The sequence below is a fragment of the Zootoca vivipara genome, chromosome 6 (genome assembly GCF_963506605.1).
Source record: "Zootoca vivipara chromosome 6, rZooViv1.1, whole genome shotgun sequence".
NCBI classification, from domain to species: Eukaryota; Metazoa; Chordata; class Lepidosauria; order Squamata; family Lacertidae; genus Zootoca; species Zootoca vivipara.
The window spans coordinates 80,200,490-80,228,141 of NC_083281.1; the positions used below are offsets into that span (position 1 = coordinate 80,200,490).

The following is a 27,652-nucleotide window of genomic DNA, read 5'->3' on the forward strand; positions in this document are numbered from 1 at the left end:
GGAAGAAATGCGTGCGCCACGCGCCGCGCTTCCGGGCACTGCATCTCCGGCAAGTGGGTCGTGGAGGCGGTGGCGGTAGGGGCGACAGGGAAGGTAAGGGAGGGTCGAAGGCGGGGAGGCTGCAGCTGCGGTGGGTCGCCTTCCCTTCCCCGCTCCCCCGGGGCCGGGGACCGGGTTTCAGAGGGGAGGGAAGCGGGGGTTTGCTGTGGCGGGAAGTTGGGCCGTGGGAGGGCGGCCTACCTTGCATGGGTGGCGTGTTGTGGGGCTAGGCCAGGGGTAGACAACCTAAGGCCCGTGGGGCCGGATGTGGCCCAATCGGCTTCTCAATCCGGCCCACGGACGGTCCGGGAATCAGCATGTTTTTACATGAGTAGAATGTGTCCTTTTATTTAAAATGCATCTCTGGTTTATTTGTGGGACATAGGAATTCGTTCATCTCCCCCCCCCCAAAAAAAATTAGTCTGGCCCACCACATGGTCTGAGGGACAGTGGACCGACCCACGACTGAAACAGGTTGCTGACTCCTGGGCTAGGCCTACCTTGCAGCGGGTGGTGATGAGGCATCCTCTCGACCTCTCCTTAGTTTACTAGGATTTGGAGGTTTTCTTCTTGCCTTTCCCCCAAGACGCTCGGAATGGCACGTGGTAACTTCCTTCTCTGTCCAAATCCCTCCCCCTTTCATTCAGGTTCTGTTCACTTCATTCAAGTCTGGAGCCCCGTCAGGGCTCTTGGCTGAGTGGGTGTTTTATTTATCTACCGTTATTTATTAATTAAAATTATATACCGCCCTTTTGCCAAGGGTCAAAACCAAACAATAACATCCACCCCAATTCGAGCTTTTGATCTTCCTGGTCCTGCCCTGTACCACCACTACAAAAACGATGCTGTATGGGGTTTGTTTGTGTGTGTGTGTGTGTGTGTGTGTGTGTGTGTGTGTAAGGCTGCAAAATTCAAAGGCTAGCTTGTGGACTATGAGCTTTTTCTTTTAAGGAACTTTTGATGGTGTGGTTTGTTCATGGTCGCTGTACCTGCTGAAATTCCTAGCTCTAGTACAGCTGTGCAGGGGCCCTGCCTTCTGAATACCTTTAGCAATGGTGCAAACTGCTTGTGGAGGCTGTTGCCCACCAGTCGATAATAAATGGGGAGGAAACAGATTGAAGGAGTGGGGGCTGCCTGCATCGCGTCCCATAAGCCCCAGGTTTAAACCTTTGGCCTTCCTATTATAACATGTGTTGGAATCCTTTGGTGCTATAGATGTTGTTGAACTACAACACCCATCATCCCTGGCCATTGGCTGTGTTTTCTAGGGCTGATGTGAGATGTAGTTCAGCAATGCCTGCAGGGCCAAAAGTTCCCAGTGTCGAAGTTTAAATAATAGGTAGCAGGTTATGGGAGAAACCTGTGTCTTCCTGAGAGGCTGGAGAGCTGTTCAAAGGAGACAATAGCTGAGATAGGAGAATCAGGTGACTGATGTGCTCCAAGGCAGCTTTCTATGACCCTATTAATAAATGAATGCTGTAGTTACATTATACTAGCAACCTCTTACCCAGCGTTGCTTGGGAATTGTATATAAACAACCCAAAACCAGTACATTGAAATCTGCAGTTTTGAATGGTTCAGTCCACCATTTCAGTTCAAATGACCTTGTATCCAAACATAGACAAAAACTTGCTCTTTGAGCTCATTCAAAATTTTTGTTGCAATATCTTAGGAAGTGTCCAAATGCATAGGCAGCAGACAAGCAACTTTCTGAAATATATAGTAGATGTTTTTCATGATGCCGACCCAGCTAGCACTGGCCTGTTTGTTTTGGGCTAATTATAGTTTCCAAGTGCTTTTCAGAGGCAGCTGCAGGCAGAGTACCTTATCGGTAGTTTTAATCTCGGTGTTATTAAAAAGTGGACAGCCAGGTGCATGATAGGGTAGTAGCAGCCTCTTTTGATGGTTGTCTTTTCTTTTAGTGCCTTTTTAAACACAAATGGGTGATGAAAAGGAATCTTGGAAAGTGAAAACGTTAGATGAAATTCTTCAGGAGAAGAAACGTCGCAAAGAGCAAGAGGAGAAAGCAGACATAAAGCGCATCAAAAATGTAAGCTGCCCTTTTAGAGCCAGTGCCTATAAGGGACATGAGTATGTCTTCTTTTCCCTCATTTTATTCCCCCCTCTTTAATTAGAACAAAGCTTCTTCTAGTATTCTCAGGCTGCAGTCCTGTGCTCACCTGCTTGAACTAACTGAGACTTGCTTCCAAGTGTAAACACATAGGATTGCATGTCTGGTGAAAGTCCTTTGTGCTAGTCGAGTACCACTCTCATGCTGACATTGTGCAGTTTAGAAAACTACCCAAACTTTGCTCCCTCACTTCTAATTAAAGGGAAAGAGTTATATAGCTTGTTATAATCTGCCCTGGGACCTGCTGGTGGAGGGCAGGTAATAATCGTAATCTCCTCGGGCGGGGGGGGGGGTTATCCTAAATATTATTTTGATTATTTTTATGTTTTATTTAATTTCTATACTGTCTAATAAATTAAAAAGATCTCCAAGTGGGGTACAAAAAACTGAAGCAGCAACAGGCAACTTAAACAAAATATTACAAAAATACAGTTACAGTTATAATGTTACATTGATATAAAATTACTAATATATCTATACCTATATAACTAATATATCTATACCTATACATGAGTTCATTTTCCTCCTGACACACCCTTCGGGTTATCACCCAAGGTCCAAACAAACACCCAAAAAAGTATCATAACAAGAAGAGTTCCTGCAAACAGCATACATCGCCCATGTCTCTTACTCTAGACTTGCTTTTTATGGGCAGGCCCAAGGGGGATGATACTTCCTCAGGCTGCCCGCAGCTGTGTCCCATTCAGCTGCACTCTCCACACCCAGTTCCAGGTACAGCAGGTTTGTACTTTTGCAAAGCTCAGTGTTGTTGTTGTTGTTGTTTACATTTATATACCGGTACCACCCTTCATCACAAGATATTAGGGAGGTTCACAGAACCAAACTGTCTTGCCAAAGGCAAGGTGGTTCTTTTAAAATGAGATTCAGAAGCAATACAAAACACACAAGTGAGTGGGAAGATTAAAGTTTTTATTCTAAAACACCAAGCAATATATAAATACCAAGCAAGCACTTCAATCTCCCACTTGGAAGCACTCAAGAAGCTGTGAAGCGACTCCCCCAGGTAGCCTCAGTTTGCACAGCCCTGCGGCCACTCAGTCCGTGCACAAGCTTCAAAGAAACTCTGCCCAAACTGTCCAATTTTATAGATAGCCTGTGTGGCTTCCAAGACTGACTACGTGCAGATCATCCATTAACCACCCTCTTCCCAATGGCTTACTTTCTCAAAACAATGTCCAACATCAAAGAAGGTACTCAGCACTATCCTCCACACCTGATTAAGGCAGCTGTGTGTGGGGCTTCACCTCCTCCCAATGTTCTCAGGACATTAAAGACTGTTCTCGCACCAACAAAAAACTTAACAAGAGCGAGGGAGGGGGAAGGAACAGAGGCAGGAAGGGTAACCATGTGAGATCAGTAACTCCTTGATACATTTTTGTCTTCCGGATGCATTTCCAATACACAAACACAAGATAAAAACACAGTGTTCCGCCTAACCTGGCAAAATTATTGCAAAAGAGCTTCCACATTCACTTACCACCCCCTATGCCATACACATTCACTTGTTCACACACATGCACATACAGCAGCCAATTAACACTTGCTTCCAGAAAGAAAGTGAATTGGATTGGAGAGTTCAAAATAATTGTCCACAGCAGCAGCATGACACTACCCAGGTTGGAAATAAAAACCTATTGGATTATGGTGGCATCCTACTTATGTGCACTGATCCCCAGAGGTGAAAGAGTGTGCCTGCATGATCTTCTTTCCCCACTATACTTTGGTTCTACCTATTTGTCCAAACTTCCCCGGAATATTTGTATGAAACACTGCATCAAAATACACGTCAAGTAGCATCCTGGGATTCCCCCCCCCCCTTGAAGTGAATATAGCACACAAATAGGTCAGGTTTCCCCTGTTTAAATGTCTGTGTGATCGGGTAACAAAATAATTGTGGAGGTAAAAGTATGAATAATCTTTCACTGCACAATTTCTGAAAGCCAAAAATATGTGTTTCCTTCTATCGCCGTAGTCTGATGATCGGGACTCAAAGCGTGATTCCCTTGAAGAGGGAGAGCTGAGAGATCACCGCATGGAGATAACTATCCGGAATTCTCCTTACAGGAGGGAAGACTCTATGGAAGACAGGTAAGAAAGCTGCTAGCACACACACACACCGGTTTAATTGCGCCTACCATACGATAGGGATGTGTATGGGGGGTCTGTAACCCTTCCAGATGTTATTGGACTGCAAGTCCTGTCATCCTTGAACACTAGGCCTGAAGGAGGTTGGAGCCTAGCAATACCTGGTGGGCCACAGATTCCTTTTCCTCGCATCGAAAGAAAGCAGAGTTGTGATGGTTGTAGCTGGGGGCAATAAAGGCAAGGGATTGTCTAGCTCAGGAATGGGGAGCTTGTGACCCTTCCAAGATGTTGAACTGCAACTCTCACCATCCCTGACCATTCTGGCTGGGACTGATGAGAGTTAGCAACATTCAGAGACTTCTGGTCTTTAGAGATGTGGCCGTTACGATGGGCTGCACCTGAATTAGTAGGCTGGCAGGTTCTAGTTCCAACTTCCCTTCGCAGCTGGCTTTGCTTCATTGGCAGTATTCCCTGTCATCGTCTTTGGGACCATCACCTCTGCCTTCCACAATTGCTGTACTCTTGTAGTGTGGTATACTTCATTTCTCATTTTTAAACAGCTGTGTTTTACTAAGCACTGTGCACACATTATAAAAGTCTCTGCTCTGCAGCTTACATGAGGAAAACAAGGTGGGGAGGGTTAAAATAAGCGATCTTGGGCATGTACTTTTAAAGTGACATAGTGATGACCAGCTTGAATAGAAGCGATTCAGGGGAGGGAGGTAGCCAATGAGCAGCTGGTTTCAGTTGCCACTATCCCACCTCTCAGGCTGCTGCCGCCAGATGGAATGACTCCTGATAAACAACAGTAAACAAATGAACTCTTGTTCTCCATACACATGATACTTTTCCCATTCCCCCCCCCCAATTGTTGTGGACTGCAGGGGAGAGGAGGACGACTCCCTGGCAATCAAACCCCCCCAGCAAATGTCACGGAAGGAGAGGGCACACCACAGAAAAGACGAGAAGAGGAAAGAGAAGCGCCGTCATCGCAGTCACTCGGCAGAAGGTACTCAGGTCCCTTCTTAGCATTTCCTCCTCAGTGTCTCCTAACCTCTGGTATCCTTGGAAGAGGGTTGGTCTCTGGAACCCAGCACAATGATGAGTTCAGTTAAGGCAGCCTTATATATACGGCCAGAAAGTTTTGTAGCCAGCAGGCTCCCTCCACCCCAGCCCGCTTAGAGCACAGCTAGCTAACTTACAGTTCAAGATTCTGATCTGGGCTTCAATAATTATTTTTGCTGGCCCTTTAAGGACTCAGCAATCTATACTGGCAGTGGTAAGGGAACTTCTTCAGCCATTGGCTCAATCGCTCATCAGGTTGACCGTTCCTACTTTTGACCACACCCCATTATGTTGGGCTAACCAATGAGCTGTAAACGGTGGACCTTCTCATCTTAGAGGCTAATAGCCTCTGTTTCCATCTCCGCCTTTCAGGGAGCATGGAAATGCAGAGGGTTCTTTAAAAGGGTAGTTTAAAAATGCTGTGGCTTCTACTGAGCCCATCCCTTTCCCTCTGCATTTCCATGCAAGTTGTGGAGGAAGAGACTTTCCTCCCTATGCAACTAGCCTGGGAACCAAGCAGAGGGGCTGATGTGCTCTGTCCCTCCTCCCCCAGAGCACTCACTTACCTGCATGGAATCCCTGGTTGCCTATGGCAAGCGGTTGAATATATGAGCTGACCCTCCCCATGTAAGGTGGTCTGCTGAGACACGCCCAGCATACTTCAGGGTGTAAGCTCAGTCCATGTGGGGCACTGGGTCTTTCGGGCCTCACCATTGATGTATGTCAACTGAGAACGCACCTTGGGTCTATCAGTTGTCTGCTGGCTAATAGGCCACTTGGTACCTTCTGGTTGCTGGCATCCATGAGGAGAATTCTGGACCATCAAGAAGCTTCTTATGTTCTCAGGTGAGAGCTCGGAGCCAGGGTAGCTTTTACCCTGTATCAGTAGAGTAATATTGTTAATAGTGCCAGCTACAAAGTCACAAGGAAGGGAAAAGTTCCAGCTTTTATGGAAGTCAGTTTAATTTTAAAAAGCCCTTTAACTGATGGCTAATCTTAGCCATGGTGGCTTGTGTGTTGTTGTTGTTTTTTTAGCAGAGTGCCAAGAGAAATGATTCTTTCATAATCTGTGTTTCTCCCTCCTCTTTTTCATCTGGTCCCTTTGCTCATTTTGCGACTTCCGAATGCTGTTTGGGAGGGGGGGTAACGGTTTGGCATTTTTTTTGTATCTCTATTATTAGGGAAGCATGCTAGGGTGAAAGAGAAGGAGCGCGAGCATGAACGTAGGAAAAGGCACCGCGAAGAGCAGGATAAGGCCCGCCGTGAATGGGAGAGGCAGAAAAGGAGGGAATTGGCTAGGGAGCATTCCCGGAGAGAGAGGTAAATCCCCCCTGGCCCTGGAGCCCCAAATCCAGCATTTCCTCCCCAGAACCAGCTTCTTAGGGACATTATGCAATCAATCTAACAGCTGTACACCTGCTCCTTTGATTCTATGCTTATGTCACCTGCCACTAAATAGCTGTCTGGGGGCCGTGATCACAAGAACTGCAGAGATGTGGCAATTTGCTTAACAGTGTAAATCAAGCACTTAACTGGTTTAACTGTGTAAGCAAAGGTATGGGCTATTGGAATGTGGTATTATTTCCATGATGCCACATAGGTTTGATGCAGCTCCCAGTTGTTGATTTGGGGTCATGGAGAGCTCCCCAGAAAAGCTGAACTAGACCATGGAAGCAAACTTATTGGTTTGGCTGAGAGCAAAATGCACACTTCTATTTTTTGAGAAGGCATTGGCTCTGCTGTTTTACTGTCATGAATCAAAAAGAAGATGCAGGATCACAGATTAGCTATTCCTGACTTAACAGGACATGGACAAAGCCTAATAGCCCCCTGGGCTCACACCCTCTCTCCTCCTCTGTGGCTGGGAGGATGAGCTTGAAAGCTTTCACGTCCACTTGTAGTTCAGCACAGTTTGTCTTGTCATTTGAGCATGGAACTGTGGTTGACATTGACTGCGGTTGGTTTAAAAACAAGCCACTATCAAACCATGGTTTCTGAAGCTGTGTTGTTGAAAGGAGTCATACTTAACGCAAACCACAGTTCCTGGTGTGGGTGGCATGGCAAGTTGCACTTAACCAAAAATACAAGCTGACAGAGTCCTCCCAACTGCATAGTGGGAGGAGAGCAGGGAGCTCGTAACCTCTTAGCTGCTGTGAGAGGGAGGGGAAAGGGTTGGGGGGCATGTTGGGGGTAACAGCTAGGCTCCAAATCATAGCTTTGTGTGATATCTGAACATAGCTTTTAATTGATTGAGAGACTTAATAAGCTGAGTTCGGCCTTCTGTATCAGGCATCAGAAGCCATGGTTTGGGCATCTAACTGAGTGTGCCTGTTGAGCGATGGGTGGAGCTGGGGTTAAGAGTTGCTCCTTGTGCAGAAATCTAGCTAAAGGAGGACATTCTGCACCTACCACCCATGGAGGAGTCCTGTAGCCCTTTGGACGCAATTGATATGTGAGCTTGGAGAGGAATGTACAATAGTGATTTGAACCAACATTCAGAAAACCACCTCTAATATGAGGGATCTTACAACTTAAGAAATGGACCATGCATTTCACACAGCTTACTCCTGCATATCTGATTCACCCCAGTGGGCATCAGGAACACAAAAGCTGTCTTAGCACCTGTTCAGACTATTTGTCTGTCTTGCCTAATATTGGCCACTTTGTCCCTCCAGCTGCTGTTGGACTCCAACTCCCATCCGCCCCTGCCAGCATGGCCAATGGACAGGGAAGATGTGAGTTGGAGTCCAGCAGCATCTAGACATAGTGCCTCCCCATTCCTGGTCTGCTATGACTGGCAGAGGTTCTCCATGGTATTGGACAAAGAGAGGACCTTCCCATCTGCTGCTACCTGCTGTTTAACTGGGAATACCTGGAATTGAACTGGGGACCGTCTGCATCTGAAGTAGGTCCTCTGCCACCAAGGTCTGTGATCCCTCCCCTACAAAATTCTCCAGCGTGCAGGCCTCAAGTCTCCTACCAGCCCATAAAGCAATGTTACAATGGCTTCCCCTTAAGAGAGAACATTTGGGCACTAGATCAAGTGTATGGTTAAGAAATTGTGGGCTGTATCCAAGGTCCGCCCTGCTCCAAACAGATCCATTGAAATCAGTCCACGTGGCTGATTAGGGCTCCTTAATTTCAGTGTGTCTGCTCTGAGTAGGGCTAATACTGGATTCAGCTATGTGTTACAGGGATGGAGAACATCTGGCCTCTTTTATCTTTTCCTTGGGTCTCTTCCCAGGCCACCACCTCTCCTTAAGTGGTTTTTTGTTTTTGTTTTGCCTAGCCAGAATGTGCCCTTGAATTCTGATAATGCCTCTGGCTTTTCCGGAACAAGGATAAAGAGTGTAATGTAGAAACTCACTTGCTGGTGGAAGGTGAAATTCACACCTATTGCTCTGCCCGCTTTTGCCTCTGGCTTCACCCGCCACAGGCATGTGGCCCCCAGAATGTTGTCAAGAATTGAATGTGGCCCTCAGACTTAGAAAGGTCCCCCACTGCAGTTGTACTACGTCGGTGGTACTATTGCCAGAACCATGAGCCAGGGGGGATGTTGGTAGTCACTGTCCTCTTGCGAATTTGAGGAGGGTCGAAAGCAGGTTAGGTGGGTGGGCAGTCAATAAATCTTTTAACATCCCGATTTGTGTTGGTGCTGACATGGCTAAGCAAAACCTCTCTTGATAAGGGAGATTCGGCCTTTGTGCAAATGCCAGAAGCTACGCTCTTGAAATAAATATTGCTAATCTTTCTAGAGGGAATGCAGCGAAAGAGACCATATAATTCAAAATTGTTAATTAAAACAAACAAAAACCAATTCGATAAAATAACACGGGCGCCTGATGAAACCCTTCGTAGGGACCGCCTGGAGCAGCTTGAGCGGAAGAGGGAGCGAGAAAGGAAAATGAGAGAGCAGCAGAAAGAGCAGCGGGAGATCAAGGAACGGGAGAGGCGAGCGGAGGAGAGGCGTAAAGAACGGGAGGCCAGACGAGAGAGTAAGTAGCTCAGAGGTGGGGGCAGAACGGTGCGAGGGAAGCCTTATTTCCTTGCGGGTACGGATCGTGTGTTTATTTCGTCTATGACGTTTATGCCCTGGAAACCTTTGACACAGACATGCTCGGCTGTCTTACGCCGCATCAGATTCTTGGGACGTCAAGCTCAGTACTGCCTCTTAATTGACTTTCCATTGGTATCAGCTCTCCGGGGTTCCAGGAAACCCTACCTGGACACAATGGGGGATCAAACCTGGGACCTTCTAATGCAAAATGGATGCTCTGCCGCTGAACAGCAGCCCTTCTCTTAAGACCTGGGAACATAGGAAGCTGTGTTCTCCTGAGTCAGACCATCGGTCCAGCTCGCTCAGTATTATCTACACCAGTGTTTCCCAAACTTTGGTCTCCAACTGTTTTTGGACCTCAAGTCCCATCCTCCCTATCCAGTGGGACCAGTGGTCAGGAATGATGGAAATTGTAGTCCAAAAACAGCTAGAGACCAGAGTTTGGAAACCCTGATCTACCCTGACTGGCAGCAGCTCTCCAGGGTTTCAGACATGAATTGCTCCCAGCCCTACCTGGAGATGCTGGGGCATTGAAACTGCTCTACCACTGAGCTACAACATTTCCTAAAAATAAAAGCAGGGTTCCAGTCCTCATGTTTCTGAATAAAGAGCCAATTTAAATAGGAACATATTAAGCTTCCTTGTAGGGACGTGGTGGCGCTGTGGTCTAAACCACAGAGCCTAGGGCTTGCCGATCAGAAGGTCGGAGGTTTGAATCCCTGCAACAGGGTGAGCTTCCGTTGCTCGGTCCCAGCTCCTGCCAACCTAGCAGTTCGAAAGCACATCAACGTGCAAGTAGATAAATAGGTACCGCTCCAGCAGGAAGGTAAACAGCATTTCCGTGCGCTGCTCTGGTTCGCCAGCAGCGGCTTAGTCATGCTGGCCACATGACCCAGAACCTGTCTGTGGACAAACGCTGGCTCCCTTGGCCTATAGAGCGAGATGAGCGCGCAACCCCAGAGTCGTCCGAGACTGGACCTAACGGTCAGGGGTACCTTTACCTTTTAAGCTTCCTTGTACAGAATGCATCTATTTCAGTGTTTTCTGCACTGACTTGCAGGGGTCTCTAGGGTTTCAGACGCAAGTCGTTTTTTCCAGCCTTGCCTGCAGAAACCAGGGGTTGGACCTGGGACCTTCTGTAAGCACAGCGCATGCTAGTCTAGCACAACATTGTGTTTTTGTCTCAGGGCACAGAAGAGCCAGAAGGGCATGGGCTCTGGTTCTGGCTGCCGAATTGCCACTTTGCAGGAATCTCCACTTTCTTGTTTTAAAAGAGAAAAAGAGTTTATAGCCTTTGCTGCTGCCACAATAGGCTTGGAAGTGTGTGGGCAGAACATGGGAGCTGAAGGCATTGCCAAAAACAGCTTCACTATGGTTGGATGCAGGAGTGCTGTGCTGCAAGATGCTCCTGTGGTTATTGGAAGCAGGAGAGCAAAATAACACCCAAGCATGGCTGCTCCTTTGCTGGTTGTGCAGTGGCCTTACGATAAGCAGAAGGTTTGCGGTGGAGGAGGTTCCTCTTCCTGGTGCTCAAACTACAGGGCATGCTTAACCTTTTTCGTTGTCCCCCCCCCCCCCAGGTACTCCTTTTATTTTGTAGAAAGCTTGGGGGTGGGGAGTGGTTAGCTAAAAGTGGGTGGGGGGCAGGAATAGTGTTTGGATTTCATTAAGTCCTCCCTCCGCCACCCCCCACATTAATTTGTATTTTTTTTTAAATCCTCCACATTTAAATTTCCAAATGGGTTTTCAAAATATGTAAAACTCTCTCACCCCACCCCCAGTATTATTTCCTGCTCCACATAGTCTCTTAAAGTTAGCTGGTGTATTGTTGCTGTGTCTCAGTGCTAGCTCCTGCTGTGATTTTGGGTTTGGCATATGGGGAAACTGACATATTGGGGTCTAAATGGACCCTAGCATGGTGTGAACTACTCATATTTAGCAACCTAATAACAACTCTAGGTTAATCTTTTATTATTGTTATTAAAAAGCACCACACATCTGTATATCTGCTATATATATTTTTGGAGGTTGTTCATTCGCTGTGCATTTGCATCACTTTTAAGGTATCATAGCCAAATTTTTGCATGATGGTTCCTGAGATCAAGGAGCAGGTTATTGTCTGTGTTTGGCTACACAAAACGGATGCCATTTTGAATCAAGACTGGGCACTGAACCTTTCAAAACCTCTACTTTTAACCACTGATTTGAAAACTACCATGGTTTTTTTATGTTGTTGTTGTTCCTTAGAATCCCAAGAAACGCTGAGTACGGGGCTGGTAGAGAGAGTGTGCGCGCTTGCTTGCTTATCTGTGTATATATTTTATTGCAAAAATAACTGAAAGAAAAAGGAAATAAATGTCAGATTGCATTAACAATCATGCATCAGTCCAAATTTAAAAAACCACATATATAAATGCAATGAGTCTGGATGTCCAAACAGATATCCAAACAGGATTGATGGTTGTATACATTAAAATGTAGATAGGCAAGTAAAATCTCCATGCTGTTGAGTAATGGATGGTGGATATTTCCCCTTCCAATTGTAACGTAGAAGTCTCTTTGTCCCACCGTTACCCTCTTAATCTTCTGGAAATACTGAGTTTGAGGAAATCGGGCAAGAGTAAAAGACCTGTGATTTGTGAGACCTCATAGGTCCCCAGGGAGTCACTATCTTCTATTGTTTCCAAAGTTCAGGTTGTCAGTGCCATTGATTATGTAGCAAAAAGGGTGCTGTCTGTGCAGGAGAGAGAGGCATCTGCAGACTAGGGAGAACCCCAAGGTTTGCAGGTGGACATATCTTCTTATATGTATAAAAACATAAGTCTGTCATCACACTGCCATCATAGCCACCAGTAGGCAACCATACCAACATGACAACAGAATGGCAGGCAGGTGAATGAGCAAGTGGCCTAGGAGAGCTGTTTCATGGGGGGAGCTGCAGTTTGGACATTGAGGACTGAGCATGCTTGGTGGACATGGAATGCTGACTGACCGGGGGTGGAAAACAGTATGTGAGATGACATGGAGTGGCTGAAATGCTGAACAGCACCATTCCACATTTGCAACATGATATTGCGAGTTCCACATAGGTAGCTGGCTTATACTGACTCAGATCATTGGTCCATCTAGCTCAGTATTGTCTGCACTGACTGGCAGTGGCACTCCAGAATTTCAGAGAGGGCCTCTCTCCCACCTCTATCCTGGAGGTGGTGGGGTTTGAACATGGCACCTTCTGCACTCAAAACAGGTGAAGTCCTGACTTCTGGCTGCACTTTTAGATCTTGACATCTGGCTTGTTTCACTCTGATTTGTTAGCAAGGAGGTTATCTAGGTAGCTGTCTTACACTGAGTTAGAACTTTGGTTCATCTACCTCAGCATTGTCTACCCTAATTGGCAGCAGCTCCAGGATTTCTGTCCATCTCTACCTGGAAATGCCAAGGATTGAACCTGGGACAATCTCCATGCAAAGCAAATATTCTGCCACTTGGCTACAGTTCATCCTTGTATAGACTCTGGATTCCTTCCCTGTCTAGCTATTTGCTGGTCGTTTCCCCCACAAACAAGTCATAGATAGATTTCTGAAATAAATAGTTCTTCCGTGCTATCATAAATATTTGATTCTTGGTACATATTTTTAATGTTTAATTGGAGTCATTGTGAGAGTCTTCTGATTGATTTTAAAGCCATGTCTTAATCCGTCTGACCCTAATAGCACATCACCGAGGTGCATTTTCAACCTTACGGAAGGTTGAACCTTAATTAAACATTGCTCCTTATTCGAATGTACCAGCGTAGTACCGGTAGGCAGGGAAGGAATTCTCATTTGTGAAGCAAATTGCCATGGTGTAAGAACAAAGATTTCAGTTCAGGACTCACAAACAGATGTTTTGTTTTTTCTTGTGCTGACCAGTTTCAGCACACCACAGGACGGTGAGAGAAGACTACAGCGAGAAAGTAAGGATCTGGAGCCGCAGCCCGCTACGACAACAGAGAGAAAAGCTTGAACAAGGAGAAATCCGAAAGCCAGGTAGCTTTTAAAAGGCATCAATGTGTCTTCCATGTGCCAGGGAGGAATTGGAATCCATCAAGCTGGCCTAAAGTATATGGCATTTTAAAATTATTTCTACTTGGCTATTATCCACCCTTCAACCTAAAGTCCCAGGGTGTGTTACAGGAATTAAAACACAACATTAAAAATGTTTTTTGTTCTCAAAAAAACAAAACAAATTTACAGTCATAAAAATACAGTAAGGTGGATCCTAAGAACATGTACCTCAGGTGCCCAAAGCCAGGGTAAAGATGTGAGTGTTCAGCATCCTCTGGAAGCTGCATATTGAAGGGGTCAAACACACCTCTGTGGGGAGGGAGTTCTACAACCTGGGGGCTATAGGAAAGTTTCTACTCCCTGTATATCATTTGAGCTCAGTGATTCAGTTTACTTGGCTTTTATTTAGTAAACAAAACACAAGGCTGCCTTGTAAAAAATTATCTGCTCATAAATTATTTCCAAGTGTTTTCGTGTGGCTTAAAGTTAACAAACTGAAATACTGCGTTAAGAATAAATAAATAAATAGATCATCCTTCCAGGGCAACTCCGTGCATGTTGACTTGGTTGGCCAACTTGGTGGCAGATATTTTCCTTGCATTCTTCAGACCAAGGAGAGGGAGGGGAGGTGTTGGCCCTTTGTTTGTTGCTGGGGCTGATGGGAGTTGGCTTTCGGGTGGTCAGGGGTTCCTCACCCCTGCTTTAGATTTTTAAGGCAGAAAAAAAACTGCAATATTGTACGAGTAGAATTCCTTAGTACTTTTGAGAATTGGGATTTCTCAACCCCTGTTCCAATTTTTTATAATTAAAAATAAAAAACAGTGAAAGAAGAAAAGCCAGAAGAGAGAGACCCCCTTTCTGATCTACAGGACATCAGTGACAGCGAAAGAAAAACCAGCTCAGCAGAAACATCCTCAGGTAACCGCTGGGGTGTAAGGAATTTAGGGGTTCTTTAATGAGCCAGTAGCAGTTATCTTGAGAGTTGAGATCAGTTTGAAGGGTTGGGGGTTTTTTTGTTGCTGTTGTTGCATTTTTTTCATCTTTGTGTTTGCTTTCTTCAGGGGAATCTGCATCCGGTTCGGAGGAGGAAGAGGAGGAGGAGGAAGAAGAAGAGGAGGAGGAGGAGTCCAGCAGTGAAGAGTCAGAGGAAGGAGAAGAGGAGGAGGAAGAGGAGGAGGAGGAGACAGGAAGCAACTCTGAAGAAGTGACAGAGCAGTCAGCTGGTAAGTGTCTCTCTCTCTCTCTCTCTCTCTCTCTCTCTCTCTCTCTCTCTCTCTCTCTCTTTCTCTCTCACGCACACAGCAGCATTCATGTTTCTACTGTGGTCTCTTTGGAAGAGTGTGTGTGTGTGTGTATGTGTATGCATGCACACTTTCTGCCTCTCAGGGTTGGGGGAGCTGAGCAAAGACGGTCGCACCCACAGCACTGGCTCAAAGACCCAGTTGTGCCCATGAGTCTAAAAACGTTGCCCACCCATGAAACCAGTCTTATGCAGCTCTACCTAGGGATGCCATTGATTGAATCTGGAACCTTTTCCATGCTGTACCGCTGCTGTGTCACTCAGCCACGGTATCATTTTAGTAGTGTTATTTCCTTTTAACCATTGCAACCAGAAGGAGGTCATAGTTCAGTGGCAGAGCATCTGCTCTGCATGCGTAAGTCCCCAGGTTAAATCCCTGCCGTCCCCAGGCAGGGCTGGGAATGTTCCCTGTGTGAAACCATAAAGAGCCGCAGCAGAAACGTCCTTAATTGAACTTGACATCAGCCTCTGTTCTAGAGGTTGCAGGATCTGGAGCTGAGCTTCAAAAGAAACTTATGGAAGACTATAGTCCTTGAGATAAGTCAGGTCTAAAGTTGTTAAGGGTTTTATAGGCTGATGCTGCCATCAGCTCTTAAAAGTGCCTAAAAGTTACAAAGCACCGTACAATGATTAGAGGACCAGCAAGATGGCCCCCACCCCCTGCCCACAGAGGTATGAAAGTAATCAATTTCTTCCCAGCATGTCTCATTCTTTCCCCTTTTTTTGCCTTGCAGAAGAGGTAAGCGAAGACGAAATGAGCGAAGAAGAAGAGCGGGAGAACGGAGATCACCTCCCAGTGGGTAAGAAAACAAATGGCGAAATGTGGCTTTCTGTAACCTCTCTCTCTCCTTATGCTTGTTACATGACCTTGGTGATCTTTTGATGGTTTGGAGTCACCTCCTAAAAATATGGTTTGCGTACTAAGGGTATCCCCTACCCACCCCAGGCTGGTTCCCGTGTTTGCAGTCTAAAGCAAATACTGTATAGGGAACCTCAAATGCGGCCCCCAAGCCTCTCTGTCCCTTGAGACTCTTGCCAGGTCACACCCTTCTCCATGCAACACCTTTTTAAAATTAACTTTGCTACATTAAATATGCATTCTGCAGCTGTCCTCCTTTCTGGTGTTTCATTTTGTAATCTTTAAGGTAATATTTTAGTTTCCTGTTAAATTAGGTTGCTTTTGAATGTGTACTGTGAAGTGTCTTACTTGCGTGGCTATAGAAATTTCTGGCTTTTGCATGACTTGAATGTATCTGTGATTCTTGCATTCCAGGGGTTTTGGACTAGGTGATCCTTGGGGTTTTGGACTAGGTGATCCTTCCAGCCCTACAGTTCTGTGATTCCAATGTAGCCTACTGTACAAAGGCAAGAGTCATAATTGTTGCTCTGCCCATTTTCTATTTAACTCAGGCTTCAGGCAGAAAAAATAGTTCTGCACTCCTGAACTGGAGCTCCCTCCTCCCTGACAAATACAAATATTTGGCAGCCGCTGAACACAGATCCTGGCCTGATTTGGCTGCAGGTTCTTGAAGGGCAAAAGGGGGAGAAGCTTTACACAGTATATAATTTGACTTGCGGACCTTGCTGCCGCAAGACATGGTTAACAGGTGGATTCAGGAAGGATAGGTCTATCGGAATAGCCATGGGAACCGTGTCTAACGTTAGTTCTACTTGCAATGAGTAACACAGGTTCATTGATTTCAGTGGATCTACAACTTAGATACAATCCATGATATTGAAATGAAGCCTCCACACTCAGAGGCAGTTTTGTCTCTGAGCGCTTTTGAAATGTCCCTTTTGAACTTCTGGGGGGAGAGGATTCCCAAACATCCGCTTCCTGCCACGATTTGATTCTTACGTTTGAAGTTGCAGAGTCGAGGTTTGACCGGGATTCCGTGGAGAGCGAAGGAGAGGAGGAAGACGCTGGCGAGGGGACCCCGCAATCCAACACGATGACGGAGGGCGATTACCTTCCTGACTCACCTGTGTCATCACCTGTGGAACTGAAGCAAGAGTTGCCCAAGTATCTACCTGCCCTCCAGGTTAGGGGGCCACCATAGATCTCTGGCCTTCCTGTGGAGGGGCCAGGCCAAGCCATTGGTGTCTTTTGCTGACCTCCAAATGAACAGAGACTCAATGAACCTATCACAATGGCCCACTGAGATTGGGCAATCTAAGGGTCTGTCCTACTGGCTGGAATCGAAAAATGCAGCCATTCTGCTCCTTCCCAGGCCCTGCTGCCACTGTGCTACCAAGGTCTAAGCCAGCATCCCCAAACTGCGGCCCTCCAGATGTTTTGGCCTACAACTCCCATGATCCCTAGCTAACAGGACCAGTGGTCAGGGATGATGGGAATTGTAGTCCAAAACATCTGGAGGGCCAAAGTTTGGAGATGCCTGGTCTAAGCCATGGTTCTTCTTAACTTTACTTCCAAACCTGGTCTCATGGTTTGTCTTGCTCCAGACAAGCCATTGGCAGGGTTTGTTCTTGGTTTGCTGCGTGTGGTTTGTCTGGGAAAGAAGCAGTATAAGCCTTGTTCAGCTGTGACTAGGGTTGCCAGACTCAATAGAGGACAGGACTTCTGTGCCTTTAATTGCCCTGCTCTCTTTTGAGTCTGGAAACCTTAAGGAGAAACCAGCAGACCCTTTGTTTAATTTCCAAGCAAAGGGTCTGCTGGTTTCTCTTTAAGGTTTCCAGACTCAAAAGAGAGCAGGACAATTAAAGGCACAGAAGTCCTGTCCTCTATTGAGTCTGGCAACCCTAGCTGTGACCCTAAGCAAAACCACAGCTTCGCTTTGGGTACTGCAGCAGCAGGACCAGAGGGGAGAAGCAAAGCACTCACATTATTTGCTAAGTGTATCTGCATACGTGCTCATTCATGCTAAACCATGGTTTGGGCTGGCATTGGATGAAAACTGGGTCTGCGAGAGCCTCAAAACAATACTCTACACCACAAATAGAGAGAGACTGAAACATATCCATATAGTTTCTATTTTATAATAATACAAATTAGCATGACAAAATCCCACATGACAAAAAAAACCCACCCACCCCATCCTCCGACTATGGATCACATGTAACTAACTCGTTTCAATTATGAGTCTTTCTCAAGTTCCTGCATACTCCTGCTATCAAATATTATTTCTAGTGTCTTATTTCCTTGGAGTTGGGAGGGTTTTTTTTTCAGATTCCAGCTCAAACCAGAGATGAGCACAGCTCCACTCAGGATAGTTGCATGATAGATGGCTTTGGCTCTTACACTGTGCTTTGAATAGAGCTTGAATTGGCTCTCTCTCCACTCCCATTTCTTTCTTCCTTTTCTAAAGTTTCTAGTCCCTATGAATGTGAAAAATCACAGGGACAATCACAGGAACTAAGAGGGATTGTCTTGTGGCCCTGCGTAATTCCTTGCCCCTCCACCCGACTTCTAGAAGCAGAGCAATTTGAAAACTAAGAGAAATTATGTACATATGCAACTTTTATTCTCTCTCTCTCTAGGGCTGTCGTAGTGTTGAGGAATTTCAGTGTCTAAACCGGATCGAGGAGGGAACGTACGGGGTGGTTTACAGAGCAAAAGACAAAAAAACAGGTTTGTTGTTTCTTCAGCACTGGCACTGCTTAGAGCCTATAGTAACGAAGCAGTGCATAAATGGTCAAAATAAGTAGATAAGTTAATAATAATACTACTACTAATAATAAATGCTTTCCAGATGAGATTGTGGCACTGAAGCGGCTGAAGATGGAGAAGGAGAAAGAAGGTTTTCCAATTACTTCTCTAAGGGAGATCAACACCATCTTGAAAGCCCAGCACCCAAATATCGTCACTGTTAGGGTAAGGCCGCCACCACTTGATCGCTTGTTGATGTGTTAGCTGGGTGCCTTGGAATTGTCCAGGGTTCTAGTCTGTGGCATTCCCTTGTTCTAACAAAGCTGCAGCATATATACCACCCTTGCGTGGAAGCCTATATATGTAGCTCCATATCACTTAAGCCCCCTTTCCCCACCACCACCACAAGGCAAGGGGACATTGGCTTTTATGAAAACATAAGAAGAGGGTGATGGATCAGGCCACTTGCACCTCTGGTACCGCATCCTGTTCTCACAGTAGCCAGCTAGATTCCCGAATGGGAAGCTTCCAAGCAGAGGCTGGATAGATGGCTCATTAGCATGAGCCAGAAAAGTGCTTATTATGTTCTTAATTTAGCACTACATAGCTGGGATATATGGATGATTTGTTTTTGAGACCTGAAAGAAAATCAGGGCCTGAGCACGTGAGCACTTTGCCCGCTTCCTGTGGCTTCCAGCAACCTGGTATTCAGAATATTACTGCCTCCAGCCACGGAGGCAGAGCATACGTCAATATGGCTAGTAGCCGTTTTTAGCCCTTTCCTCTGTGAATGTGTCTAATAATATTTTTAAGCCATCCGAGTTGGTGGCCCTGCCTCCTGTGACGGTGAATTCCATAGTATTTACTAGGCGCTGTGTGAAGATGTACTTTCTTTTATGTGTACTGAATCTTCCAACATTCAGCTTCACTGGATAAGTTCCAGAAAGGAAGAAAAACATTTCTATCTAGCCTTTCTCTAACCTTGTGTTTTAAGCACTTGGCTGCAGAGGCGTCGTTAGGGCATTTAAAGTGTGGTCCCAATTCCTCTCCTAAGTGTCCTAAGTGTTTTGGGGTAGGTAATGAATTCAGGAGATAAGTAAATTGGGGTGTGTATCCCGGGCTACTGGCTAGGGGAGGGATAGGGAGAAATATTATTTCAAAGTGACCTTATCTAGAGGTCACTCGAAGGGTATTGAATGGGAGAAATTGAACTGGGTTTATTTGGAGCAGGATACATTGGGAAATTTGGGGGTAGTTTGGAGTGATCTGAGGTGAGGAGCAAATTTATTCAGGGTGGTTCGGAAGGGAAACTAGTTGGCTGGCCTCCAGTTTCATTTTAATTGAAAAGAGTCCACACCTGTTACATATTACATGTTAGCATATGTTAATTTGTATCTGTGTGCTGATGCCCCAGATCTTCCCAAGTATCTAGTTATGTCTCGGCTTGGCTGGTAGTCATAGTCTGCAAGGAATCCCATACACTTGAGTGAGATGTAAGTAAGCGCAAAGAAGGAAGGAAGGAAATGATGAATTAAACCCTGCAGTCATCCAATCTGTGGCCTTTAGGATCACTGGTGCGTCTCATTTCGGTTTCCAGGAAATTGTCGTTGGCAGCAACATGGACAAGATATATATTGTAATGAATTATGTGGAGCACGATCTCAAGAGCCTCATGGAAACGATGAAGCAGCCATTCTTGCCAGGTATGTGGCGTTTCTCAAATTCTAAACACACTTGAAATAAACTGAAGCTTAGCAGGGTGACAAACGGATGAGTGGGTCTTGGCTTCTTTCTCCACCCTCTTAGGATCTCTGCTGTTGTTTATTTCAGGGGAAGTGAAAACCTTGATGATTCAACTGTTGCGAGGGGTCAAGCATCTTCACGATAACTGGATTCTTCATCGAGACTTGAAAACCTCCAACCTGCTATTGAGCCACGCTGGCATCTTAAAAGTAAGAGCCAACTTTCTGAAGCTGTTGCAAGCAGTCAGATGTGTTCATGGCAGGCTCTCTGCAGAGTACATTTTGACCCATCCAGGGTTGTTGTTGTTTTTCCAAACGCAACGTAAAATGATACATTTTTATTGCATTTATTTATTAAGCTGTATGCCTTTCCTTTCTATAAAACATTCAAGGTGATTGTCCAAAGCTGCAAGAGAACCCAACCACCACCAGTGGGGTCTGGCTTCATTTGGTGACACTGCAGAATTTTAGAGTTGATAGAGTATTTAGAGGTTTATCCAGCGCACTCCCCACTCCTAATACATATCTTGCCACTACACATCCCTGGCAATAGGTCGTCCAGCCTCTACTTAAACAACCCTCACCTTCAAAGAGCTGGCAAAATAGGGGCCTCTGGTATTTCAGCAGAAAGAGCATTTCGCAATACTGGTTCCACTAGTGTAAAAGCCCCCCTCTCTGTTACCAGACTGAGTGAGTGGACTTGCCAGGATGTCCTGTTCCCAGACAGATTGAGGGCTTTAAAGGCTTAGAAAGGAGTGCCTTACTCAAACAGAAGCCAGGACAGTGACACAAAAAGCTTGTGACTTTCTAGGGGCATGAAGCTGACTGCTGCCGAAAACCATATAGCTTGTGGTCCCATTTGTTCCATTTCTTTCTCACCAGGTTGGAGACTTCGGGCTGGCCCGAGAGTACGGATCGCCTCTGAAGCCGTATACCCCCGTCGTGGTGACATTGTGGTACAGGGCGCCTGAGCTGCTACTTGGAGCCAAGGTTTGTGACTTGTAGCCTTTCCTGCTTGGGAGTTTCCAAAGGCAGCTATTTTTCATCATTCCCCTTTTAACATTTATCGTGGCTGAATGTACCGTGCAGCTGACGAACGGCACTCGCTTGGTTGGTTTTCCTTATTAAGTTGAGTGACCTCAAAGTTTCATAAACCTCTATAATATTCACCCTTGGCCATCTTTTCCCTGTATTTTAAAATAAATCTGGGGTGTTTGCATCTACCTTCCCTCAATATGATGATCCCACCCATATATTGGGGTGGGGGGAGGGGAGGAATAAGTGGAGGAAATGGACGCTGCTCGACTCAAGTGCCAAATGATAACCTGCCATCGTGACTTAACCTTTTCAACCTCACCCACTCAGCAGCACAGTTTCGGAATTATTGCCGGGGACTCTTCGCTCCCCACCCTGCAAAACGAAAACAAAAAACCCTTCCTTGTTCCAGAAATCTTCACATGCCTGCATGCCACACCATACTGATCTGCCTTAACCAAGGCAGCCATGCTTGCCGGCCCACAAAATTAAGCAACTACAGTGGTACTGCACAACAAAAAACTTGCAAGACGAAAGCGTTTTGCTGCGATCTTTTTGTTAACTCTCAAGATGAATTTTTTTGCAATTTTTTTTGCTTTGATTTGTTTAAATTGGAAAACCGCAAGACAAAATTCTTGCAATTCAAAACGACTTGCGGAACGAATTAATTTCGTCTTGCAAGGCATCACTGTAACTTAATTTCTTATTCTCCTGCCTTCCAGGAATATTCCACAGCCATCGACATGTGGTCCGTGGGTTGCATATTCGGAGAGCTGTTAACCCAGAAGCCACTGTTTCCAGGGAAGTCGGAGATTGACCAAATTAACAAAGTTTTCAAGGTATGCCCTTAAACCGTCATGCAAACACATACACCGCCCCCCTCATCATATATTTGCGTAATGCCTGCAAGGACAAACAAAACAAAACAGGTGCTAGCTTTCTCTTTTCTGCTGCAAAGGCCCCCTAAAGAGATGTTGTTAACTCCCCATTTTTCACTTCTTGATATTCTGGCCCCCGGTGGGTCGAAAAATAAGATGCTTGTTTTCGATCCAATCTTCCTCCTTTGTTGCCAAGCAACTAGCTTGGCAGGCTATCAGTGTCTTGCTCTCCACCTGACATGGTCTGGATGGCACAGACATGCATTTAGTGACTCACTAAGGACACGGGTGGCATTGTGGGTTAAACCACAGAGCCTAGGGCTTGCCGATCAGAAGGTCAGCGGTTCGAATCCCCGCGACGGGGTGAGCTCCCGTTGCTCGGTCCCAGCTCCTGCCAACCTTGCAGTTTGAAAGCACGTCAAAGTGCAAGTAGATAAATAGGTACCGCTCCAAGCCGGAAGGTAAACGGCGTTTCTGTGCGCTGCTCTGGTTCGCCAGAAGCGGCTTTGTCATGCTGGCCACATAACCTGGAAGCTGTACGCCGGCTCCCTTGGCCAATAACGTGAGATGAGTGCCGCAACCCCAGAGTCTGTCATGACTGGACCTAATGGTCAGAGGTCCCTTTACCTTTAGGGAGCTGTAGGCAACTAGAAATTCCTTGTGGGCGAGTGAACCCTTCTACTGGGCCCCCTTCCCCCCCCCTTTGATCCTGTACTAACTGCAGAAGAAGGAAACTATTTTTCTTTCCCCACCCACATAGAAATTCAGTGAGTCTTTTAATTTTTTTACTAGCTGAGCAGTGGCTCTTGGTACCCCATGGTAGATACTTTTAGGGTGTAAGGCAAGGAGCCCTAACAGTATTGTAGGGCTGGAGCCAATCACAACTCACTTGAATTTTGTCCCCACCCTCCCTTCCTGCTGAGTTCTACAAAGGCCATACTGACTCGGAGGAGGAGGAGGAAGCAGCTGACAGATGCCTTCCTCTGGACAGGTTGTATGTTTTAAGGTAGGGGCTGCCTGAGGTCAGATTGAATTTTCAGTAACAGAAGCCGAAGTCACTAACAACAGATGCATACCAAAGGCCACAAAAGTTCCTAACAATATATCACCCAAATGGGATGATACTTCCTGGTTTTTCAAAACTTCTGTTCTCATTCTGTCTATGATCCTCATTCCATTTTCTTGATCTTCACTATTTTTGTCCACAGACGATCCTTGGTAGTATCATACTGACTGGGGCAAGGGGAGAAGGGGGGGGGGGTTGAGCCATTTTAAGGCAGCTTCCTTACATGGTTTTTCATAATTATTCTTTTTCGAAGGATCTGGGAACCCCCAGTGAGAAAATCTGGCCTGGGTATAACGAGCTGCCGGCAGTGAAAAAGATGACGTTCACGGAATATCCTTACAACAACCTCCGCAAGCGGTTTGGGGCACTCCTTTCAGACCAGGGATTTGATCTCATGAATAAGTAAGTCCATAAGAATATCAAAAACGTAAGGTGAGCCCTGCTGGATCGGACCAAAGACCCATCTAGTCCAGCATCCTGTTCTCACAGTGGGCAGCCCAGTACAGGAGGAGGTAGAGCATAGCCATCATGACTAGCCGTCCTCCATCAAATCCTCTTTTTAAGCCAGGCATCCCCAAACTTCGGCCCTCCAGATGTTTTGGACTACAATTCCCATCTTCCCCGACCACTGGTCCTCTTAGCTAGGGATCATGGGAGTTGTAGGCCAAAACATCTGGAGGGCCGCAGTTTGGGGATGCCTGTTTTAAGCTGTCCGAGGAGAGAACCATGAATTAGAACATTAAAATAGGCCTTTGGGATCAGGCCCATCTGGTCCACTTTCCCTATTTGTAATTCCCAGCAGCTGGTATTCAGTTCCCTCCAAGAGTAAACTGCTTTGAGGTTTTATTACAATCATGCTGTGAAATATACTATATAATTTGGAGAGCTGTTTGTCCTCTGCATTCAGGCACTCCTGAAGTTATTGCCACCCAGTCTGGCCTGATGGTTCCTAAGATGTAGGAGTGGGTTTCAATCTCTGTTCAAGTAACTGTTGGACACAGATGGTGGAATGACCCTTTTCAAACAGCACTGATTTAGGCACCTCTAGAGATGCCACCACCCGCTTTGGCACAATGGTCCTTGAGATGAAGGATTGGGTTTTGATCTATCTATGTTTGGATACCATTGGGTGCCATGTTGAATGGTGGGTAGACTGATTTTAACCAAATTTGGCAGGAAACCTGCAAATCGCATTATATCCGTTAATGAATCTCAGTGCAGTTTCTTTGGTTTTTTTTTTGTTTATTAGAATTTCTGAGCAATGCTGCGTACTTTCTGCTAGTTAATGAATAAATAAATAGGCAGCACAGAGAAAACACAGTGACCATGGCTAGTAGCCATTGATAATAGCCTTATCTTCTATGAATAGCACCACATTCAAGAGGCAGATGCAGCCCAGCGTTGCAGGGAAAATTGAGCCGCTTGGGTAAGGTTCTGACCCAAACCCACCCGACCTTGAGGCACATTGTGATCGCTGCACACACCCCCACACCCCAGATGCTGTGCCACAGCAGTTCTTCCCAGTGGGGAGTGAAGTGGTGTATGAAATTGTGCTAAGTGAACAATTTGCAAAAAAAATCATCTTTGGCGGCATCTGACTTCATGCTCACCCGCATTTTTCTGCCCGAAGCTGCCTGCTGCTTTTTTCCAGCACAGCGAGCAAATCATCAGACATGAGAATGTGAAGTTCTGGGCTCCTGCTTTGTTTTGTTTCTAAAAGGGCTTTCAGTGAGCTCTCATCCAGGTAAAATAGAGGCCACTTGGCATTGCAGGGTGGCTATGGTTTGTACTTGCCCACTCTGGCTCACTTCTTCCGAAATTCATTTTCTTCATCATTCCCATCAGCTCATTGTGCTAACCCTTTCCCAGGTTCCTGACGTACTACCCAGGCAGAAGGATCACCGCTGAAGACGGCTTGAAGCACGAGTATTTCCAGGAGACGCCGCTGCCCATCGAGCCATCCATGTTTCCGACGTGGCCAGCAAAAAGTGAACAGCAGCGAGTGAAACGTGGGACGAGTCCACGGCCGCCAGAGGGGGGCTTAGGATACAGTCAGCTGGTAAGTTTCCTTGCAGTCGGCGAAGCTCTGTGTAAAAATTCACCATCCTAAAAAGGCCTCTGTTTTAAAAGAGAACAAGTTTCTGGACCTCACTGAAATTTTCAAAACAGGAAAACCTAAGGTGGAAGATGGTGCACTTTCAGTCTATAACGCTTCCACCATAAATCCCCCTTTATCTGTATGTTATGCCAATTTTATGTTCTCATTCTTTGACCAAGATGAAGTAACCGGGTGAAGAAGTTCTGGGTGTGCTTGGTTTCTGAACAGCCTTTTTCTTTTTAAAAGAGGAGGAAGTCACAGTCTTCCTTCTCTGGGCTGTACCGGGGGGAGGAACAGTTTTGAACACTCGTCTTGCACCCTTCCAAGCAAGAGCAGAACCAGATGCTCTAAGCCAGGAAGGAGAGGTGGAACACAGCTTTCCTGGAACCAACTTCCCCCTCTTCAAAATCACCATGTGCCACCTCTTTCTACAAATTATGCAGATCATCCTTGCCCCAATCTGATGCCCTCCACATATTTGGACTATAGCAGGACCAGCAGCCAGGCAAGATGGGACTTGTAGTTCCAACAACAGGTGGAGACCCAAGTTTGAGAAACACTGGTCTACACTGACAGCCGTTTTCAGGGGCTTCAGGCATGGGACATTCCTTGCCCTACCAGGAGATGCCAGCTGGGTTTGAGCCAGGGACCTTCTGCATACAGGGTAGATTCTCTGCCATTGAGCTATCGCCCTTCTCCAGCAGCGCTGTAACAGGAAGAAGGTTCTGTTACATAGCTCAGTGACAGAGCACTCCACTTGGCATATAGAACACCCCCCCCCGGCCCGTTTCTATCAGTCCAAAGGATCAGAGATAGCAAGCTGGCTCCTTCATCTCTCCTTCAAAGGTGGCTGGCAGCAGTTAAAAACTCACTGCTAAGCCTGCTGCTATTGCTCATATTGCAACCACCATCCCGTCTATCTTGGTTCCCCCCCCCCCTCAGTCCCAGACAGTGACTGCATTTGGCTTGGTGGGTTTGCCACCAGCGCAGGCCTGATCTAACTGCCAGCAGGTGGCGCCGTTGCTTTGTGGAAGGCTTTAAGGATATATGTGTGAGAGAGCCCTTTTGGATCAGACCAAAAGGCCTCTCTAGTCCACCATCTTCTTCCTCACCATGGCCTTTGGGAAGCCCACAAGCAGGGCCTGAGAACAGTTGCCCTTTTCCCACTATTGGCTCCCACAGACTGGTACACAATTGAAGCTGTTGCTTGAGCTACCCTCTTCCGCTCATAAGCCTCATTCCCTTCTCGAGTCATCTTGAACTAACAGCTATCGGTGCATCTTGTGGGAGTCAGTTCCATAAGTTAACTATGCACCTTGTGACAAAGTCCTTGCTTTTGTCTGTCTTGAAATCTCCCACCATTCAGAGGCCTGACATTCTTAGAATCTGCGGCCGACTGTTGACTAGTGGAGCATCTTAAGTTCGCTTATCCGTTTTATCATTCTAGGGTGACGACGACCTGAAGGACACTGGCTTCCATCTTACGACCACAAACCAAGGGGCATCAGCCGCAGGACCAGGCTTCAGTTTGAAGTTCTAAAGCGTAAGGCGAAGCAGCGCAGGAAGGAGACGGGGAGAAGCCAGAGGGGAAGCGAACACTTTGCTTTTCTGCTCAAGCTGTTGGCAAGCGTGTCAACAAGCGCTCCCCATGTGTCTTTTGCCCTGGAAATCCACTCCTCTTGGAAGGGGGGGGGTGTCTTTTTGTTTATTGCAGGTTGTCACCTGCATATGTGAAAAACGTTCTTCCTGGATCTGGCACAAAAAGGCATTGTGATTCCATTTCAAGGATTGGAATTAATCTGAAAAGCCAAGGACTCTTTTTTGCAAAAAGAAGAAAAGAAAAGGCAAAACAAAAAAACAAAATCCCAACGAACTTGAATGGTACAGTTTTGGAAATGATTTTTTTTTCCTTTTCTCTTGTTTGTATTTAAATCTTCTACTCTGGATGGGATTTTTGTTTTTGCTTTTGCTTGTACATTTGTAGAATAAAGAAATTCAATTTTTAATTGTTTACCCTGTGTAAAGGAAACTCTTCTTCACTAGTGCCAGACTTGGAAACAGGAAATTATTTGCAGAAAGGCACGCAGATCTTCACCCCTCCTTCATTTTCACCTTTATCAGCACTTTTTGTTTCTTTTTCTTTTTTTGCACTGCTGTAGTTTTCCTCAGTTTCACTTCTGGAAATCGAATTACATTTCCAGCAGGGGAATAATTTGGTCAGCTTGCATTTTGAATGTGTACATTTTCCTTGGAAGTTTTGTGGTGCAATGTTGAGTGGCATGTCAAAATGTTTAGGGGGAAGCGTGTATGAGTCCAATGATCGATGGCAGATGCCTGCTAAGTTACTCTGGTGGTTGCTAACCCACCAAAGTCTGGGACGATGAGTGCTTTTGTTTCTCTGTCTGCCTCCATGTCTTCCATCCTCTATTCCCCTCAAGTGCAGAAGGCCAGGGCTGCCAGAGGCAACACCTTTGATGCTCAC

The 27,652-nt window shown here is 46.1% G+C and overlaps 1 protein-coding gene across 6 annotated transcripts; it reads left to right on the forward strand.

The window, feature by feature from the left end:
• Nucleotides 1-27,183, forward strand: LOC118087535 (cyclin-dependent kinase 11B). Of its 6 annotated transcripts, none has more exons than XM_035120279.2 (20): nt 1-93; nt 1,962-2,089; nt 4,164-4,279; nt 5,161-5,285; nt 6,523-6,661; nt 9,200-9,336; nt 13,310-13,426; nt 14,267-14,362; nt 14,506-14,667; nt 15,479-15,544; nt 16,611-16,786; nt 18,243-18,333; nt 18,455-18,576; nt 19,949-20,054; nt 20,182-20,303; nt 20,976-21,083; nt 21,851-21,967; nt 23,326-23,474; nt 24,942-25,131; nt 26,618-27,183. In XM_035120279.2, the coding sequence occupies exons 2-20, from the start codon at nt 1,979-1,981 to the stop codon at nt 26,708-26,710; spliced, it is 2,343 nt and encodes a 780-aa protein (XP_034976170.1). In that variant the 5' UTR covers nt 1-93; nt 1,962-1,978; the 3' UTR covers nt 26,711-27,183. The 6 variants fall into 6 exon arrangements, with proteins under 6 accessions (XP_034976170.1, XP_034976172.1, XP_034976174.1 ...); XM_035120281.2 differs by having other exon boundaries at nt 16,617-16,786; XM_035120283.2 differs by lacking the exon at nt 6,523-6,661 and having other exon boundaries at nt 4,256-4,279.
• The last annotated feature ends 469 nt before the right edge of the window (nt 27,184-27,652 follow it).

Bases quoted from the DNA above. Each gene is read 5' to 3' on its own strand.
- LOC118087535 (XM_035120279.2), top strand. From the start codon at position 1,979: ATGGGTGATGAAAAGGAATCTTGGAAAGTGAAAACGTTAGATGAAATT. The intron at 20,055-20,181 runs GTATGTGGCGTT...TGTTTATTTCAG, and splicing joins GAAGCAGCCATTCTTGCCAG to GGGAAGTGAAAACCTTGATG. The intron at 25,132-26,617 runs GTAAGTTTCCTT...TTATCATTCTAG, and splicing joins GCTTAGGATACAGTCAGCTG to GGTGACGACGACCTGAAGGA.